The sequence below is a fragment of the Athene noctua genome, chromosome 2, assembly GCF_965140245.1.
Source record: "Athene noctua chromosome 2, bAthNoc1.hap1.1, whole genome shotgun sequence".
Taxonomy (NCBI): Eukaryota; Metazoa; Chordata; class Aves; order Strigiformes; family Strigidae; genus Athene; species Athene noctua.
In genome coordinates, this window is record NC_134038.1 from 162,469,995 (window position 1) to 162,492,511 (window position 22,517).

At 35.1% G+C, this 22,517-nt stretch overlaps 1 protein-coding gene across 5 annotated transcripts in view; it reads right to left on the minus strand.

Moving 5' to 3' along the window:
• Nucleotides 1-22,517, minus strand: part of SUGCT (succinyl-CoA:glutarate-CoA transferase) — a 333,192-nt gene that overhangs the window by 172,384 nt on the left and 138,291 nt on the right. For all 5 annotated transcript variants that reach the window (XR_012633080.1, XR_012633081.1, XM_074898183.1 and 2 more), the window contains one exon: nt 15,671-15,773. Coding sequence is in view for 3 of the 5 variants with exons in the window: in XM_074898183.1 (XP_074754284.1) it covers nt 15,671-15,773 (103 nt within the window). In the remaining 2 variants the exon portion in view is untranslated. The remainder of the gene's footprint in view (nt 1-15,670; nt 15,774-22,517) is intronic.

The following is a 22,517-nucleotide window of genomic DNA, read 5'->3' on the forward strand; positions in this document are numbered from 1 at the left end:
CTACTGAAATATTAATAATCCCCTACTTTTTCAGTTTCAACTGGTGCTGGTGCTCTGACAAACCTCTATTAAGAAATGTTTGCATAGTCATACAATTTAGCTTGCATGTCTAGTCAGATGCCACCACTTGTGCCTTTGAAACAATTAGCACAATCATACTTTACATACATAGTCAGAGTAATTTAGATCATCAGGGACCTTTGGTAGTCTTCTGGTCCAAATCCCTTGTAAAGCAGGGCCAACTTTTAAGTCAGATGAGGCTGTTCAGGGTCTTGTTCAGTCACGTATTGACTGTCTCTAAGGATGAAGATTTCGTAGCACCTCTGATCCAAAGCCTAATTCACTCCACTGCAAAATATTTCTTCCTTATATCTGATCAGAATTTCCCTTGCTGCAACCATTGTCCATTGTCTCTTATCTTGTCAACACACACTTCCAGTGCTATGATTTTACTAATTTAGTGCAACATGGAATTAGTATTTCTCACGAGGGCACACTGATGACTCATGTTCAGCTCAATGTCCATGAAGATCTTTGGGTTTCTACCTCAAGTGTGGGACTCAACATTTGTTTTTCTTGGACTTCAGGAGGTTCTTGCTAGCCCATTTGTCCAATATGTGAATGTCCCTCTGAATGGCAGTCCTACCCTCCAGCATATCAACTACTCTCCCCCAATTTGGTGTCACTTGCAAACTTGCTGAGCTTCACTCAATCCCACCGTCCCAAGTCATTAATGAGAAGTTTGAACAGTGTGGACCCCAGTATGGACCCCAGGGAAACAGGCTGTATCGTATATACCACTGGGTTCACAAAGGCTGAACTCACAACTGTATTGTATGTTCCATGCAACACTGCATGAAATAAATGAAGCTTCCAATTAATAAAATTATGTAAATTCACTAAATTGGACAAATAATTTTGTAGTAGTCAGCATAGTACAATGGCTAGAACTCACACTATATCATAATGGCATTTATGCTTTTTTGCATTCATGCATTTCTTTTAATTAACATTGCTGGTATTGTTCCTAGGTATTCAGGGCTATGGAGAAATGTGGCATGTAAATGAATGGAGGAAGCACACTCCTTGATGCAAATAATTTTTAAAAAAAATGTCAGTAAAATACACTAGACAAAAAGACAGTATATCAGCCATCGCACCAGAGAACTGAATGAATGCATCTAGATATTAAAATCATAATTACTCTCCTGACAAAAAAAAAAAAAAAAAGGCCCAAAGAATTTGCATGGAAAAAAGCAGGGATAGGAACAGACAGTATTTCCAGTAGAGGGAAAGAAAGACTAAGCATATATGGATGAACATCATCGCAAACAATTCTGAAAAAAAATGCAAACCAGCAACACCACCTAGCTTTTCATCCACACAGAACACAGACAAACCATTTGAGGCAAGCAGTTACAACAGAAACAAAAATATGAAAAGAAAACCCTTTGCAAGAGGAAGAATATATGAAATTCAATAATGAAACTGAAACTGTTAAACATTGTGAAGTGTACACGAGTACGAGGTAAAAAAAGCGTGAGTAATCACACTGCTGTGAATGCAACATTGCACGAGAAGCATGCTGGTTGATGGATTGGGGTCAGAAATGCTCAGCACCTTTCAGATCCAAGTCTCTGGAGCTGTTTCAGTTTAGGAAAAGTCCAAAATAAGTGCAAGCAGGTGGAGATCCCATCTTGCTCTGAAAAAAGCACATATAAATTGTTTCTATTGTAGCTATCTCTGTCTTGGCATTTACCTACTGAGAAACAACATATTCCCAAGATGGGCCATGCTAAACTGCTCATAAAGCATTCTTGCAGAAATTTCTGCTTCTCAGGTTCTTGGAATCAAGGATATACAGAAATCGACAGACAGCTCTTGCCACTGTATGCAAAGCCATGAAGTTAGCCACACTGCTGAGGCTTTAAATCAACTTGCTCAAGACAACCAACTTCACCCAATCTATGAAAAAACTTCTGCCTAAAAATGAATATAAATGATATAATAGTTTCCTTATTCTGCCTTCTACTGTCACTCATCACTAGACTCATCTTGATATACGGCACAGTACAAAATATCACCAATTTAAAAAACAGGGAAGTATTTTTAAATCTGCAATATTTAACAGAGTTCAAGTCAGCTGAAAAAAAAAAAAAAAAGTAATTGCAACTGTTTCAAAAGCATGTATTACTTCCACAACACAGAAACTGGATTATGAAGTCAGGCTTTCCATCTGAAAGTTGAATTTTCATTTAAAAATTGTGTTCTAAAAGTAATATTTAATCAAAAATTCGAGAGCTTTGGCATAAATCTTCCAAAGAGTATGGAAAGTCAGAACACTCATGAAAATATTCGGAGCAATAAGTGAGCAAGATTTTATTTACAAGATGAACTTTATATTTGGCATGAAGTTACTTTTAAAGTTTCTAAACACCAGAGTTATGTGAATAATTGCTAGCCAATCTCAGATCAAAAATCAGACCAACTAGAATTAGATGGTGGGGGCGGGGGGAGAAAAAAGCAAGCTTTTCTTTCCTCAGTATGAAGAAGACTGGACTGTACAAGATGTTCTAACTGAACCAAAGACAACCATTTATATATCCCTGCTGTGAACCACTTCCAGACTCCTTCTGCAGACCCTCTCCCTGCTTCTCTTGTCCAAAGTAGCTGGTGGGTATCTTGCAGTTTTCAGCTGTTTGGTAGGCAGCTCACTAGATCAGAAAAATGGATGACTTAAATTAATTTAACCTCGGTGCTGATATCATTCCTCTTTACAGAAAAAAGAAAAAATCCCATTCTTAATATTATTGCAATAGATTATTGTAATAATATTTAAGTCAGTGATCATACTTCTGAGTGGAGGGAAACAGTTCTTCAGATCGCTCTTCTGATCCAAAATACAGTATATTTAAAGAAAATGTTTCATGACCTCCATTTTAAATATTGTCAAAAGTTTAAATGTGAACTAAACTAGTTGGTGAATTTGATACAGATCACAAATAATTTTATCCACTCCAGAAGCACATTTCTGGTGAATGATTCGCCAAAAAAGTATTAGTCCAATTCTGTTTAGTGTAATTGTCCTATAAAAAAAAAAAAAAAAGCCTAAGACAGAGAACACAGAAGAAAAAAAAAACCTGTTTTTAAGCTGTATTTTCCTATTAGGAGAAAAAGTCAGGCCCATACATAATTTTTTTCAAGGAAACAGTGTAGAAATCTTTATCTGTTGAATACTTCTTTGCTGGGGAGCATACATATCAGTACAAGGCTACATGCATCAGGAAAAATCCTTTGCTTTGGTAACAGAAAACACTGTTAGGCCAGCAAATATACTTAGTATTTTACTTTCCCGAGAACAGCTGCAATGACTCCAATACAGAGGGGTAAGCGAGAGAGTGGAGAACTTCACTGTTTAACTGAAACAACTAAACATGCAGCCACTAAACAGAGAAAACATGATAATCGCTATCAACTACAGCAATCTCCCTATGCATACTTTTATTACTTTCTGTAACCTCTTTGGAGATTTTGAACAAATGCTAATATTAGAAATGAAACAGGAATTTGGGACATAATATCTTTGAGGAGATCGTAACTCACTTTGTTTAGCATAAATAAAAAGATGGAGGTTTTCTAAGCATGAACAAATCTAACATTATCTTTCATCCTCCATCATCATTTCAAATACAACTAAATCAAGCTGCATTGTATTTTACGTGCAATTTTAAACTATTTCAGAACTTGGGGCAAATGTGATGTTTTACTAAGTAACCACACAGAACAGCAGGCAAGACTCCTCTGCAACAAGACTATATTCTCTTATTCTATAATTGGTGAAATAATTCCTAATTACACTTATAAATTTCAAGCCTATAATTGCTATGTATAAATTTTATACTTTGGTATAACATTTATTTCTTCCCTTTTAATTACATAACATGTACAAAATGCAGTTTAAAAAAAAAAAATCCTGACAAAAATATTGAAAAAATACTTTATTTTAAAAACATAAAATCTATTTATGAATCCTTAGTTACTTCTGCTGTCACCTGCTGAGCAGTCAAGACTGAGTAATTAGCACTAAACTCCCCACACCACCCTCCAAAAAAATAGCGTCCTCTAAAAATGAAAGGTGAGCTAATGTTAAAAACTCATGTCGAAGTTTATTTCTACACACCCAAAGGCTGGCCTACCTACTGGCAGTTTCACCAGAGAAAAGCAACAAGAAAATTAATAAACCAAACTTGGTTTCTATCTGTAGAGCAGTTGCACTGCTTTTTCTGTAATATACCTGTGGTTTTTAACATCCGCATTGCTTGGATACTGATATTTTATATTGATTTTTAATTAAGGACATAGCTAAATACAAACCCTATTCATACCTAAGCAAATACTTAATTTCAGGCGCACACATCATTCTAGTGACTCTGAGATTATTTAGATGGTCAGTTAGCTCCTTCAGCTAAGATTGCAGCACTGGCTTCTGCTCCTTTGATTTGACACAGGTCAAACTGAGGCAAAGGCAACAATCTCAAAGAATGTACACTTACAGTGTAAGTGCATCTGTCTTTCCTTCTGAAGCAGCTGAAGGTTTGTATCCACAAAATTTGGTATGTTCAAAACAAAAATTCACTTAAGACAGCCAAGAAGTTTGAAAAAGTGCTTTGTATTGTGAAATGACAGTAACACTTCTTTCTACACCCTTTCCTAGATGACTTGTAAAGATACAAACTATCTCCACATGCTTTCATTTGATGTTTATTTTCCCATCACTCATCTAAAAAGAAAAGTAAAAACGTACACAGTGAGAGTGAATGTGTTTGCCTTTTGCTCCAAAATAGGAAAAATGCCTGAAGAGTTTTCTACAATAGCAAATATGTCACAAGGAACCTATTATTTGCTGTTATTTTTATAAACCTGCTTGCAATATAGGATACAGTTAGAAACTTACTTGATTAGCAATTGCACTGCTCATGCTGTGCCTCTAATTTCAATTAGAATGGCTGTTTGGCCAAGCAACATTTTAGGTTTTTAGATTCTGGAAGGATATATTCAGAGGATAAAGACATGAAAGTATGTTATCTAAATTTCCAAATATTTTGAAATTTCACTATGGAGACACTGAATGTAACCTTTCATTAATAACCCATATTTATAACTGACACTAGCTGTAGCAACGTATTTATTAGAGTTAGAGCTTAAGACAGGAAAAAAAGGCAATTAAACAAAAATCAGTCTGTATCAAGAACAAATCTTCTGTTTCAAAACACAAGACTTACAAAAGCCTCAAGTATACATTCCTATTAAATGCATATTCTTACACCCTAAGAATAGGATATAACACTAGAAACTCCAACAAGTTCTTACAATCAGTAGGGCTTGCCATGCAAAGTATCTCTCTTTTCAAATATATCAGTTTAGGGTGGAGAATAAGGAATACCAGAGTACTGCATCAATATAATTTAAGTTCCCATTAGAATATATTACACAATAGGAAAACTTGCGTATAAATACTACATCCAGAAAATACACATTGTATGTACAGTGAAACACAAATTCCATACTTAATGTTAGATTCACAAGGGAAATGTTAAAAACAAAGAATCAAGAGTTTGAAAAACACACAAAGATGAAAAGCAATGCCATGAAAATAGAAAGTAGTAGGAATAAAGCATCTGTATGCTGAACACTGTCAGCACTTTTCAGTATCAAGGTACACGTAAGAAGAAAAAATGGAAATTTGCTACTGCAGTTCTCAGCATAAACAAATAACAGATCCAAAACCAGCTCAAGAAAGTAACCTAAAGATGGTCCATTACCTATGTAAGATACATACATTGAAGGTCAGACAACAAACATATATGGGAAACTCTGGCATGTAACAGAAATTCCTTTATCAAGACCATGAGCTTGATGAATTTGGTACAAACTACCGAACGAGAAGTGATGTTTATCTGCCAACAGTATAAAAAGAAAGGACTATAATTATAATAATATGATAGTATCTTGATAACTTCAGAGCCTGAAAGATGATGTCTCCCCTCTGAAAATAATGACACCAGAACTTCCTTGTACCCTGTACATGGTAGCCCCTAAATCTAAAGGAACATCATGACACAGAAATTTGGGGAGGGGGGTGTGTGTGTGGCACACTAAAATTGTCAGTAAATACTCTTCTCTTTTGACTTCATGATTTCTCACAGGTAGCGGGAATAAGAGGAAGATTTTTACAAAATCTGTTATTACATAACCAATTTAAACTTCAAAGTTTCATCATGGATGATGAATATAGTCTTTGCAACATCTCGACATCCTTGTGCCTTTCTCATGCTATTCCTAAACTTGGCTGAAAATTCCTGAATTCTCTTTGTCATTTTTCCCCTGTGAGTCAGGATATCCATATTTAATTCTACCATTAATCATCTTCAATGAGCTACCTTCACAGTGAAGAGGCTCTTTCATCTTAAACTGCAACAGAGGAGGTTCAGACTGGATATTAGGAAAAAATTTTTTCCAGAAAGAGTGGTCAGACAGTGGAAGAGGCTGCCCAGGGAGGGGCTGGAGTCACCATCCCCAGGTCTGTTTAAGGGTCGTTTGGATGTGGGGTAGGGGAGAACTTTGTAGAGGAGGGCTGATGGCTGGACTCGATGATCCCAAGGGTCTTTTCCAACCTGAATGATTCTGTGATTATAGGAATGTTTATTTTAATAGACCATTACAGGCATGCATAAAAATATAAATACATTTTTCTCTTCTGTGAGCTATGATGTGCTTCAGGTGTAATTCTAGACAATTAAAATTTAGCTGGGTCATTCCAAAGGCCTGTGTGTAAACCAGATAAAAATTTTTCTTTTTTTCTTTTTAATTAACAATACACCTAGATGGTTTTCAGGACTTAAAAGAAGTTTTGAAGAACACCTGAGATCAATAACATCAATCAAGATTTATATGTAATTCAAAAGAAGTTTTACCCCTAAAACATATACTACAAAATTACACACCTTCTGATTTAAATTGTTGTAATTAAATGCTATGGTTGCTAAATAGCCGGTTGAAGTTGTGTGAAGAAAATTTCAACATGTGGCTGGCTGCTCAGAGTGTTGACATCCGAATGCTGCAGCCAGTTTTAAGCTTAGGATGAGTTCTTTAAAACAATGGTAATGCTCCTGGCCTCAGTGACCACGCAGAGTGAGGAAATACTTCCTGCTTCGTTACAAACTGTCTACTTGAATCATACTAGAAACCTACATGAAACCAGTCAGAGATGAGAAGGCAAATGGCAATGACAGAGAAAGCTTGCCTGACTAATTAATGCCTTTTTGTGGTGGTTGGAAATCTAAATCTTCAAATACCCACTCCTACTCAGCCTACATACTTGCCTTTTCATGGCTCAAATATTCCTCCTTGTTAGTAAGAGGCATAAAACTAAAACAGTATATTTTTTAAAATGTTATTGCATAAGTACAATGCAAAGTGAACATGTCAGCATCTCATCTGAAAAGATTTTTTTTTTTTTTTTCCAGCAGTGAGTGGGACTCCAAGATGAACTTAGGCTGAAGTGAGTGGGAAATCTCGTAATTTCAGGATGATGGGCCAGGGTCATGGCTTGAGCTAAGATTTTTAAATTAAGTTGAGCACTCCACAAAAGCAGCTGAAGATCAAATGACAACTGAAGCCTGATCTGCACTGTTTCTGCACTTTTTTGTTGTTGTATTTTAAATTTTATTTTCTGTCTTGATGGAATACATATATCATCATCTGTAGCTACTATCCTTTGAAAGATTCTGAAGTGCAAGATGCCAAATACTTATTCATTAGTATTTTCATGCCTACAAAAAAACTCACACTACAAAGTTCCACCATACTACTTACATTGATTACAAATGAAGACCTATGACAAAATATATATCTTATGGTCTCTGAGAAAGAAAAAAATATATCCAGGCTATCTTCATAAAAACTCCAAGACATGGTGGCAATTAATTTTGAAAACATAAAAATACAGTAGGAAATTTTCAAAGTGGCCTTTTGTTAGAAGGAGTTACATACTGAAGCATGTCTAAAATTTAGTCTGAAATCCCAGTGTTTATTATTGTTGTATAAATTTAGCTCAGTAAACAAATCCATATCTACTAAAGAAAAATATTTTAGAACAAAAAATGATGTTTTCTTACTCGATTTGTTACAATCTTATGAGTCGGGCAACCAACAGGCATAGATGGTCTCACAATTTACATACTGTGGGGAAAGTAAAGAATAGCTATTTTTAACTGACCATTACTTTGTGACAATGATTCAGTGAAAGCTCAGATATAAAAAAAAAAAAAAAACAAACTTTTAAAGAATCAGTTCAATCAGTTGCTTCAGCATATAAACTCTCTTCAAGCTGTGAGAATTGATGAAACAGACATATACATGTGCACCCTTCCCCTACATATAACAGACATGACACCCAACAAACTCCAGATAAATGCAACAACTGGGTTAATTAAAAACTCTTTCGACCCCATATGTACAGTCTGTATGAACAGAAGTGAGAGCCGGACTCACAGTCTGTTAAGGATTTCTAAGAAGTTACACATCATCTAGCTCAGTACACCTTAAAGTTGGATGGCCTTATTCTGAGCATACTCTAGCAGTGTGAGACACCAAATTTGAAACCAACTGATGTCAGTTTGATGAGCTGCAAGGTTGCAGAACCAGTGTGTAACTCCTGCAACAGAAGCTAATCCAAGAGTTTGAGGCACAAGTGACAAGCACTATAGACTTCTAAAACTGAGGCCTAACAACGACTGTGGGGATTCAAAAATAGGCTCTTCGCCTGAGCATGGCTTTTTAACAGGTCTCATTCTGGAAGGGAATGACCCAGAAGACAAGGTGACTCTTCATATCTTTGAATGGCCATGACTGCAATGTAACTTTTAAACACAATTTAGTATTTTATGAGAATAGACCTCTAATAAGATGTTTTAGAGAACTTAATATCTTCTATAACCAACAAATACTTATGTTGATCTTTTCTCAATGGAATGCATATGCATATAATACTAGCTAAAGACATGCTGTTCATATATGTACACATTTAAAAGAAATTAAAAGAAAACTTTAAAAATGCTGCTACTAAACATAATTTGCTTGCTTGCACAAAAGAAATACAGTACAATCTTTAAGCACATACTCGACTTTTTTTCCTGTCAGGCTCCTCCCTCACTCAGTGAAGAAGAGATACGCAAAAGTGGGTTTATTTCTCGTAAGTAAGATGTAGCTCCAGGTCTTATTTTAATATACATCACTCAAATCACACAATTAAAAAAAAAAAAATTCCCCAAAGGTTATTTCTCTGGTGCTATCACATTAGAAGCTATACTTTCCAGAAGCATAACTACTGCATCTTTACAATACTGCTTTTTAGATGAGTCCCAATTTCATGGCTAAGAAATCAAAGTACAGAGAAAACTAATGGTAAAAACACTACGTTACATTTTACAGCATTTTCAACAATACTGCATCTTAAATGACAAAAGAATACCTTAAACAGTTTTGTTTACATCCATGAGAACTCGGGGCTGCTGTGTATTTAGCATATGGCATCACAAGGCAGGTACTAAAAAGCTGAGGCATGTTTAGTGACCACTTCTTAACATTTTGATTGAAAGTTACAGGCAAGTGAAGACAAAACCTCTTAATACAAAGTGTTGAACTACCTTCTTTATCATTATTTTTCTTATCTAAACAAGAGATTTATATTAAATGTGTGTAAAAGCCTATCATTAATATAAACATACATTTTTATTTAGAACCCCATCGTATTTAAAGACTTCTCCACTACAAGCTCTCTACTAGTCACTAGTAGAGAGACCACGGTCTCTACTAATCACTGGTAAGAGACCACACAAAAACGCAGCATAACCATGGACCACATCTCACCACAGCCAAGATTTAAAAACACTTCCTATTACAATATTCCTCATACCAAAATACAAATGGTCTCTCATTTTGAGCCCTTCCTATAACATCTGGCTATAGAACTATCTCATAACACACATAAAGCCTACATAATTGTGTATATGTGGGAATCACATACTACAATCTCAGAATTGGATTTTCCATTTCACTTCTTCAAACTATGTTCCAATCCTTAATGTTTTCCACTTTAGAACAGAATCTGCTTCCCTAAATATCCCACAGACCAAAACCTTGAAAACATTTGTAATTTAGTGTAAAAGAGCACTTTTGACAAAATTAAAGGGTTGGGTATGGTTGGTGGTGTGTTTTTTTTCCATTGCATAAAATTTAAAAAGTTGGCTTGAAACACCAAATCAAAGCTAGGCAGTGCACATTTTCAACTTAGCAAGACAGGCAGGAATAAAGCTGAAATTCTGTTTCAAAATAGAATTTAATTTTAGACACCTTCATGTGGATGTTTCACTTTCAATTAACAGGCATTTTTAAATGTAAAAAAAATCCATCAGAAAATTTCCAACCAGTTTTATTACTTACTTAGTAGACACATGCAAAATTTAATTCCTCCCTTTCTCTTGTCTGTTAGGAATTACTTCCAGACACATCATATTACCTCAGGCCTTCATCAACTGCTTTTCAGTTGTAGAAACCTCTACATGTAAAAAAACCTCCCTGGACATGAATATAATTTCATTCAGCTTGGGACAGACCTCAGTGAGCCACAAAAGTCTATTTCAGCAAAGAATAACAATTAAAATATGGTCATATCTTTTTAAAAACAAAAAACCCAAAAAAAACCCCAAACAAGCAAAAGCAAAAACCCAAACCACCACCAACCATACATAAGATTAAAAAAAAAAAAAAAAAACAAACCATCACCCAAACAAAAAAAACAAACCACCAACAAACCAACACATTTTATATCTTCTGCTGTTCTGTGTGTTCACAACACTGACTATAGAAGCTTTTACCAGATGCTAGGAAATTTTTGCCAGGATGTGTTCAAATGAAATGACTTCCAAAATAAGAGATGATCTGAAAGTTAATAAAAAAACTACCACCTTCATAACTTTCCACAAATAATAAACTTAAAACATCAGATTAATTTCCAGCCATCAAATATTGCAATAATCAATTTACCATGGTGGGTTTTTATTTTTTTTTCTGAGGCATATTCAGAGAAATGGCTAAAGGAACTGTAATGGCCTTCTGGGACAGGAAGACTAAGGTTTCTGTAAAAAATGTTAAATTAATTTTTATAGTGATGCAAAGTCAGGGAAGGGTTGTTAAGGGATGGCCTCTTGCCACAGGGTGGAGTTTTGTTTTGGTATCCTTTTAGAGTCTGCAGGTGTTTGGCAGGAGCTGAAATCAGGGCCAGCTGTGATATTTCAGCTCTGATATTTCCCTCCCCATATTTCTCAGAAGTGATGCATCAGGGTGATGTCTTACACCTGATGTATTCAACTTGTGTGGTATGACTGTATCTGTTGGCGGGGTGGAGGGGGGGGACACACACAGATTGGGGGGGAAGTACCACTTCATGGCTTCCATTTTTATTTTCAACTGGCAACATGAATGGATTTAGTCTGATAAAACATCAGATAACAAACAATTTATTAAACTATCAATAATAGTTCTGTGTTGTTTTGTTGCTTCTTCTATATGCCAGTCATTTAATTAAAGTAATAACACTATATAAGAACAGTGAAAGAAATTATATTGGGAAAAAGGGGAGGGTACTGTTTTAAAACAAAAATAAAACTTCAGTCCCCTCAGTTAACCAGCAAAGATCTTTGTGCTTTCATACTTAGCCGCAGTACAGCGCGTACCTGTTTTTGTTTTGTTTTATCTTTTGGGAGAATTTGAATAGTTTCTATTAAAAATGGTATTCTCTTTTAAGTTTGTTTTGTTTGGAAAACCTCAAACCACATTGTATTTCATACACATGTTCCCCAGGGTATGTTAAATGGGACCATGCTGAGGTCACTAGTAAGTTTTTTAAAACGTTTTAAGAATTCCTTTAATGTTTGTACTATCTTGGCCTGGTTAAAAGAACACATTTTTAAAAAATAGCTTGAAAAAGTTTGACTATAAAAAGCTTCATTAAAATAGTCTATACTGTACTATTAAGAGTTTGTAAGAACTTTTACAAACATAGTTTCCTCCCGCTCGTTTTTAAGAAAATTGTTCCCTTAACTAGCAAATCTGCTCTTCTTTCTCTCAGCCTTTTTAACTATACATGCACAAGTACACATACACTTCTATCGACAGACTGATTGACTTAACAGTACAAACGTCTGTGGTATTCATTTTAACTTCACAAATGAATAAAAGATTATAATCAGTGGGAAAATTGGACATTTCACTCCATTCATGGAAAAAACAGTATCACCTGGCACTCCAACTTAGTAAAAAATTTCATGTTTTTTGGCAGCTTACTTGGAGTATGATTGAAGCTGTTAATGGTATTAACAAAATGTCCTGGGATCAAAAATGTGTTGTTTTATCTCAGTTTATAGAAGTTATACATACCACTCTTGGCCTTCAGAGTTTTGAGGTCCTTTTAGTTAAAATAAAATTTGAAAACACAACCCACCTGTAGCTGATTAAGTTCCATTAGACCATTTCACTCATCTCCTTTACTTGTCTATCTCCTCAGACTTGCCTCCATTCCTCCCTTGCATTATTCCAACCTCCCAAGATTTCTGTCTGTGGCTGGTACCAGCCCGGTGCACCCTCTGCAGCATTACTGACAGCTGAGCTGGTATATGCTTTGATGATTGTTGACATCCATGAAGTGCATCTTGGCCACTAATGGTGTGAGACTGCACTTACAACAAACGATGGTTGCATCACAGATATCAAAATCCGTAGATCAAATAGGAAGACAAGGGAAAAAAAATGAAGTTAAAAATGGAACCGTGTTTAGAGCAAATTCTGCTGGTAATGCCCAAAATGGAAGAGGTTAGGAAAACCTAAGTATTATCTATTAGAGGTAGATTAGTTTGTCTGTCTTGAAGTAGTGCTGGTCTTGATGTTTTTCTGGAGTTTTTGCAATGGTTGAAAGCAAATTAATATGAAAAGCAGATTAGTGTACTATATCATTTTACATCACACTGTTTGTACTTGTTCTACAGTATTAGTAAGTAAGGTTATTAAATGCAAGCTAAGTGACATCTTTCCTAGAAATATATTTTCTGATCTAAACTGAGACTGAAAAAAACCCACCATATTATAATGGGAGCACTGTGAAGATTGCTTACAAAGTTCTCATACTTAATGACTGCTTTCAGCTTTACACACGAGAAAAGTCTCGCTGTGATTACAGTATGTTCTTGTTAGTGGGGGCAGGTTTTTCCCTCTTATAACTGGGATTTCATAGTGCAGAGCATACCTACATTATGGATTCTCAAGTGTTGTTAGACTTATTCCCTAGTCTTAGACATAGTCTCAGGGCACTGTCATGCTTTCTGCTGTTTCAGAAACCAAAATTTCCGACCAGCTTATGAAAGAGCAAAGCTATACACAAGCATGTGTGTTTATCCCAGATGCACGCTGTCTGTACAGCAGCAGAAAGATGAACAAGTGGAGGGAGACTGGGCAAGGAACAACAGCAAAAACTGCAGTTCAGAAAAAAATGTGAAGGTGAAAAGCTTTGCTTGAACTGTCCTTAAGCCTCTAAATCCAAGCTGTGGATTAGTGACTCAGGACAATGAAGCCACCTGTGAAGGTCTGAAGTCTTCATCATCAAAATAAAAAATTATGTAGAAATTAGAAAAATATACTTAAGAGGCTGAGTATGCTGCTCTCCTAATTGCTGGTCTGCTGGCTGGTCTCTATGGTAAGGAAAGGTGGAGTGGGGGGCTTAAATTTATATAAGTAAATATCTTGCCATAAGAGCAATACCTGAAAATGCCAACACTCTTCCATATTTCAAGAAAGAAGGGAAAGAACTGCAGCCTTTTTCCCCACCCACCCACCCCTTGAACAGAACAACTGTGATAAAATGCTGAAGGAGGCAGGCAGCACCAGAAATGAAACAAATGTATAACTTACACCATTGCCACAAATACTGACATTTCATTTCCAAGAGTAATAAGAACAGTGTTTGAAGGCTACTTATTTCAGAGAAGGGTGTAGAAAAGACATTTTCAAGCAGTTTCATGAGGGGAAAGAAAAAAAAGAAAAAAAAAAAAACCACAACAAAAAAAAGAGATCACTATGCCCCTTTACGGGAAAATATTTTGAAAAACCTGACATATGGTGGTATCTGACTGCAAAGCACTGTGATACCTTTTATGGATCACCTAAATATATAAATAATATTTAGGGAAATTCTAACAAGAGCAAGGTAACCAAGCTAACCTTTTTTCAATTTGGGAGGTAATGGCCATCCCACAACATACTATGTTTTAAAAAACCATCTCTTTCATAGTGGACCTGACTTCTTAAAATTTGCAGCATAAAAAAAAGCAAAGACTATTTTTCCAATGTTGCTCCAAGTACAGCCAAGTCAATCGTGTTCTGAGTAAAATACTTTTGCTGGATGTTCTTCAAAGCCCAACATTAATCCCTGTGAAAGTTATGAAGTGAAAAATTTGGCCCATGGATACTTTACAGCATGGTACTACATCATTTTAAGGAGAAAGAGCGTATTTAAAAAAAAAAAAACCAACTTATACCTCTTATACCTCATGTCTTACAACTCTAAAAGTGTAATAAACATATTTATAACAAACATTTATATTAAACATATTTCCTTTAGATAGAGTTTTGCCTGTTCTTCTTTCCCAAAGACTACAGTTGTATACACATTCCTGACAAACACTTCTTGACAGTAGACATGGACACGTACAGAATTGGCTGCTTTTTTTTTTCCTCCAATGTTCAACCATTTTCCTGGTAACTTTCATTATTAGAAATTAATTAAAAGAAGATTCATCACCCAATAGAATAGCTGTAAAATACTCTTTTACACTATTCAAGACAGTATAATTTGGTTTGCGCTGGGCCCTTTAACCCATCATAAGACAGAGAGTGAGAAGAAGGGTAGGGATCAGGGAATATGCAGATAATATAAATCTACAGATACTCAGAAGTAAAAACATTGTTTCTAATCAAGTATAGATGCAATTCACTGAGATGAAAAATGTAAAATAAAAAATAAATAAGAAGCTGAAGTGTTCTCAGCCAGGGAAACCACCAGGCCAAGAAAAGGTTAACATCTTTCTGCATACAACTTTTGTGCTTCATTTTTCTGTTTCCAGTCAAAAAGTTGCCCATTTTTTTTCAAACGGTATAGATTCTGGTTATCCATACTCCATACAGAAAATCGGTTGCTTGTGAACAGCAAGAAAGGTACTTTTCTGCATATTATCTGACAAAATGCAATTACATAATGTATACAGTTTCTTTCCCCATTTTACCAGTCATTTTTGAAAGACAGACTTCATACAAGACATGGAATACCTACGGTTTAATGCATAAGGGCAAAAATTGTGTTCCCAAGCATATAATTAATTTAAGGATATGTATTTATTTCTTATTATGCCATATTATTGGCTTAAATTCAATCCACCATATAACTCTCAAATCCCATTTTAAAGTAGCTGAAATCAGGCCTGAGTGGCAGGAAAAGTGATCATTACTCAGCATTTGTAAAACACATGTAATAATGTATAGAAAAGACTTGGTGAGAACCAACCTGAGGATCCGAGAATACTTGCTGTATATTGTTGATTGGGCCATATGGAACCCCACTACCTTCAAAGAGCTGCAACCATTCTATCGTCGCTTTTTCTGAAAACCTACAAGCAAATAAGAAGCATATGGTTTCAACATCGTGCTTTCAGATTCTGAAAAATGTACAGCATATCTCCTCCCTCTCTCACTGCTTCCATACTCTTCCCCACTGATTTCTTCCCAGGCAGTAAATAACATAACAAAAATGTACTACATGTGTTCTTCAGAAATGCAAAACCCAAAGATATAGGGGGAAGAACATAGCTGAACTGACTTCTATTTCTATCTGATCATCTGAAGCAATCCAGCAATGATGTAAAGCTAAATTTATCAGCAGTTTCAAATAAGGATCAATGGGTTTCCTCCAGTCCTTAATTACACTAATGTGCTTCACATTTGTTTACTTTTATATACATATTTAACAACTAAAAGATAGATACAATGTGGGTACAGGTCTAACATATGACACTGCTCACTGAAAGCTGATGTAAAGAACCATATTGTTTTTCCTCCATTACATCCAAAACATAAGTCAGGATTAACAACAACATTTTTTGGTCACATAAGAACACTGATTACATATTTATTTGTTCTCTGATTGTATAACCTACCCTAAGGACAGCCAGTTCAGCATATATACACTGTGCCTATGCTGATGAACACAGAGCTCCATGTATCGCATACAAAAAGCTCAACTTATTTCTTTCTAAGCATTCAGTTCCATAGCTGGTAGCACCACTCTACTTCCCCTCTTTTGCTAAATACTTTTTCTTTCCCTGTCTGACTGGCAGAGATACATGTGTGAAGAAAAAACACTCCTGAAGCAATACCAGTCACAGAGAGATGGTATTTTCTGCAACCATCTCAGATTTTGAATCAAAGGTGAACTTATTTGGAGATTACATCTTAAATTTCATGAAGGTAGATAACACACAGGTCTACCAGATTATTAGAAAGGCCTACTTCATGATACATACAACACCAAAAAGGAATTACTTGTGATTTAAAGACCTGATGAAAATGAAATTAATAGAAACCTTGATAAGAGATACTCAATTACTGGTATTCTGTAGCTTACCAGTTCAGAATTCTCTAAGTGTTATTTGGAACAATGTCAGTAACATTCAGCTTTACTTTTAGCATGTTATACAAAAAAACCCCTTCAAAGTTCTGACAGGAAGTTAATAGAGACAAAGCCTAAAAGCACAAAAACTCCTAAATCAATACAAAGTCAAACTTTGTAAACTTATTTTTGTACATGTGCAGGCATTGGCTGCAAAGTATTTCATGCTACTTTTATACTAAATTAAAAAAAATAGTGATGATGACAAGTTACAGTAATATTAAGTATACAGCATAGGTATGGATCCAAGCTTAACACTTAATATCTTTCTCCCTGTGCAGGAACAACTTCCCCAAGCTTTGAGGGAATAAATCCCAATACTTGATGCATTTTTGCACTCTAGATGAATAGGAAAATGCACAAGTTTTGCGCTGTTCTTCCTCAGGTACAGAAGCTTTACTCCTGCTGAACACATGTGAGGTTAACAACATTAGTAGAAATGGAAGGAGCAATAAAACAGAAAAAATCAGAAATAAAAGGCTTTAAAAGTGCACAATGTATTATAAAATGAAGCATCATTTCTGAAGAAATGAAGCAAAACGAAGTATCACTTCTAAAGAAAACAGATATAAGAGTATTGCATACTTCAATTACACACTTCATTGAATATTAAAGTTATTTCATGGTAAAGATCTAGTCAGCCATAAAGATAATGCCACTCTTAGACACATATAGGGTCCATCTAATCTAGTACTCTATGGCTGACCATACCTAGAACCACGTACATTCCAGGAAACTGGGAAAAAAAGGTATCATAGAGAGGCAGATAATCTTCCTTTCTCAGTGATGGCAGCCATTAGGAAGACATGATTTTAATCTCAAAGATAATTTGTATTTCCCTCCAGTACTCTGCCAACAATTCTCATAATCCGTATATTCTTGTTATTCACAGCCTTCTATTACTCAGGTTTGGGGATCAAACTACTGCACAGTGTAAATATGATTCACATGAAAAACTGTTTCCCATCAGTTATGGATGCTATTTAAACAAAACTGCTGTACTCTCCTAGTAATTGAGACACTTCTTTCCTGAGATACTTCATAATTCATGGCCCACTAGCTCCCTTTTCAGAAATTAAAAGCCTTTTTTAGCTACTACTTTTTCCAACACCTCAACCTCTGCTACTATCTCATTTCTAACAAAAGGCAGCACCATCTACAAGAGGACTCAAACTTGGCATCATAACTATGGTGCTGAAGACCATCCAATAATAAATTATTGTAATTCTTAATATTTGTATCATCATTCCCTTGATCTATTAGTAATGAATAAGCCCTGCTGTGTCATGTTCCTTGTACTTCTAAGAAAGAGTTTATAAGTATCCTCCTGAGTTTAAAAAAGCAAACTACTTTTGGATTTAAAGGATAGTCTGAAATGAACTCTTTTCAATGGAAGTGTCAATTACATACATCTGCATAATTAGTATGCTACTTCCTGATGTCATTCTAAATCTAAATAATTTTCAAGACATACATTATTCTTCAGTAACATTATTATGGGTGACTCAATATAAAGTGAAGTGAGAGAATGTTTTGCAAAATTTCTACGGGCTGTATGAATTTCTGAAATTTTATCTTCTTCTTAGATTTTCCCTTCCTCTGTAACAGACAAAAAAAAATTACAAATGTGTAGAAAAAAATTGATGCTCTGTTTTAAGAAAAATACTTTTGAATGGACCCAACAATTGTCTTAGTCTTACTTATTAATTTATTTATCGATGGTTGGAGAGAATTCCTAAAAGCTTTGAACTCAGAGATGTAAAATCCCACATTCTATCATCCTCAAAGGAGACACACAGCATTTTCTCTTGAAATTGAAACTCTTGACCTAAATCTGATGTAGAATAGCTTCCTTTATTTGTGGTAAAGAGAGACTGTTGAGAGTATATTGTTAAGCAAACTGTTTAAAAACAAAACGGAACATCACCACTGCCCATAAAGGTCTATTATTCACATTTTGAGAGCAACAGCATGCAACTATTTGATTCATTCAGTTGCGTGCTATATATTGAAATATCTGTTGTACAGCATTAAGGGAGAAATACTGTTTCAAAATCTGACAAAAGATAAGGCATGGATAAAAAATGCCCAATTTTATCTCTCTGATGTCAGCTACACAAGATGCACAAACTTTGAATCTCTTTTTTTTTTTTTTTTTTTTTGGGGGGGGGGGGGGGGGCTAACCTATATGTATCGTTCACTCCATCTAAATGTGATTTTTAATAGTGCTTACACAAATAAGTACCATGAGCTTTCTTTACAGCAAAGGACTGATGTTTAGGTTGCTAAGTATCAATTGATATAATTCTCAGCACTCCAAAATATCAAGCAAAGACCTTCAACAAAAACTTCCAAGAGAAGTAAAAAACTGAAAATCTTTCCTGAAAATAAAAATCTCTATCATCAGGAATTTACAAGGCCTAGCCAATCCTTTACTCCTTAATACTTGTTTGAAGACATTTTCTTATGCTTTGATATTGTCTTTTATAAATCCTACTTAGTATATAATTTCTTTTTCTTAACTGAAAAATTTACAATGTTATCTGCTGTCTTTCAGTGGGGAAAAAAGTAGCTTCTATATACATACATAAATAAAAAGACTGAGGGAACACAAGGCTAAACAGTGGTCCATTTTCCAAACTTAAGCTAAGAAAAAAACATTCAAGACTGTACAGCATCTGAACTCCAAAGCATGACACTGCAAATGAATTTTTATCTGTCCATGGAACCTCAGTGATACTCAGTGACTGCAGGAGAGCTCAACCATGTGATTCACACACACTACAGCTTCATATCTTTCCAGATGAGTCCCTTTCCCCTCTGAAATGTTCTAGCTACTATAATCACATAAATGCTATTTAAATTATCTATGATTTACTTGTAGAATAATTTTAAATCTGTAGCTTAGCTTTCTACAATTATTACCAGTATTTTAGAAGTTCAAAAGAATTTACTTTTTATTGTACTCATCTGTGGTACGAAGCTTGAATGCAGGCTCTTTCTGAAATCACCTCTGAAAAAAGAAGGATATGTACCCCAGTGGAGAGCAAACCCATTGCTAGGAGCTTTACTGCAAAGCCTGTACTAAGGCTTACTTCACTAAAAGAGGTAGTATTCTCCATGGTGTCTTATTTGCACGCTAAGCAGTACTCTAAGCCTCCTCCGCACTGAATTACACAGCACTCATTAAGCTACTGAAGTTGCAATATTGAAATGAGGCATCAGATTCCAAAACATTTAACATTAAAGATATTTCATGCTTAAAAATATTATAAGAATAGAAAGCTTAGCATGAGCTGAACTAATTGAAATGTTATTTCATGGGAAGAAATCCAACTAAATATATTTTTCCTCAATTTGTAAATCCAGCAGGCACCACTAAATGAAAAACTCTAAATTTAAACTACACACTTGGTAAATTAATCAAAAAACATTACAGAACAATATAAGAAGTAGCCTCCAAAAGTACAAAAATTAATTACAAGTGTAAAAATACTAAAAATACGTTAGAAACATACCTGAGTTTTATGAAAATGTACTGTTTCTCATACTGTTGATTATTAATGCACTTTCTTTTTTAGCAAATATTCTGTCTTTCAATGAAATAAAGGCTTCTAAAGCATGAATGAATCCACTGTGTGTGCATTCTTTGCATATATCCCATTTTCTGTGTATCCTAGGAAACCTTCAATCATTGCTCATCCTATGTGGAAGGGCATCCATGTTTCTCTAATGGATAAAACCATCTAATTCCACACCAAGTCAGTTTAGAAGAACTACTGAAGCAAAATAGTTATCTTCTACAGGAAGCTTGTGGAAATTAATTTAGAGCAGTAATTTGGACATCTACCAAATGCAGACTAAACAGCAACATCTAGGATTAGTAATAGCTTTTCACATGTGGTCAGTCACAAAATCCTCCTCTGTTCTTGCTAAAGTCCACAATAGCATTCTTGTGTTTTCTAGCACAAACGGAGTTTGCATCATGGTTTCCGCATTGGTTTGTTCTATCAACAGTCTGTTTACTTTCAAATATCTACAATATTTTCTCTCTTCACTACTAATCATCTCCTTAATGGTAGTTAACTTAGTAAGAGAGTTTGTACAGTTTCTTACAGTAGCACCTATGGAAGACACAAAATAAGTCATACCAAAAAATTATTTGGAAAATTCAAATAATGAATCATTTTATCCCTCAGTGTACAGTACATACAGCTACAGTTTTCAAAATGAATACTATAGTATTTATTCAATAGTCTGTAAGCATCTGTGTTAGCATCTTATTAGTCTTGGTTACTGATCACTCAGCAAACTACAATTGGGATCAACATGATTGTACTGACATGTTTTGCTGATGGATACGTCAATTACTTTAAAAGATGTCACATATAGTAGACTGTAAGTGGTAGCTCTGTAAAGTACAGCCCAGATGTTTGTAGGTACCACAAATCCACCCTGAAACTTTTTTTAGATTTCTGCATACTATAAATAGTTACAAATTCAATAGATCTATTAACGAACTTTCAACTTTATGTGCAGAATTTGTGCCAGAGAGGAATGGACATTCATGTTCCTTTATGAAACTTTGCATGCTGTTTTAAAACCATATATGATTTTTAAGGACCACCATACCAGAGAGAGGGAAACATATCCATAATATAAAATGTGTTTCTTATGGCTACTGAGTAGCAAAATGCAGCATGTTCCAGAACTAGTTCTTTTCGGATTCAGATAATGTTAGACTATGCACATTGGAATTGTATTCCTTTTCCCAAGTCTTCCTCTCTTTTTCAAGTAAGCAAAAGGACTGTAAGTTCTATACTTATGGCAAAGGAAGTGCAAATTAACTGAAAATCAGCCAGGTAAACACACATCCGTAAAAGCCCATTGAAAATAATGGGTGTTCTTTTAACTACTCGAAGGGAGTATAGAGCAAACAAGGGTCAGATCAACAAGCTCATTCAAAAATCAGTGAAAAGCTCTCCCTTGATTTCAGCAGCCTTGTAGTAATATATGTATAATATATATATGTATCTATATGTATATATGTATGTATGTATATATATATTATACATATATATAATATATGTATAATATATATGTAATATATCAGAAGAAAGATATCAAGTTCCCTTTCAGGAAGGATCTGGAACTTCACACATGTATGAAAATGCTTAAAGGTTTATCAAATGGGGAGAAAAGAACACAGAAAATACACATTAGCTTAACCAGTCCAAAAATCAGATGTTTGAGACATTTTGGATCTCCCAGTTGCACACACAGAAGTCAAACTAGTAACAATTCAAAACAAAGCATTTTCAAGCAAACTGTAGCAGTTGTTAGCTGATGCTTACACAGTTCAACTATCTATGCACTGATGTTGAGGTAGATGACTGGGGAAAGTAAACCTTACCTACTGTGCCACCCTGAAGTCAATTACCTTTCAGACTTCAGGTACCTGTCTTACTGAAGCAGTAAACAATCACATACTCATGCCTGTAATGTTAACAACAACTTCAGTCTGCGAGGTTCATTGTATAGAAAAAGAAACTGTGGGGATGGGGAAAGAGATGTACAGGAACGGGGTGTGTCTCAAAAAGTGTGAATTAAACAGTGCTCCTCATCAGGCAAATTAAACATTTTACAGTACACTTTCCCCTTTAGGTGCCCTCCTCTTCTGTTACTA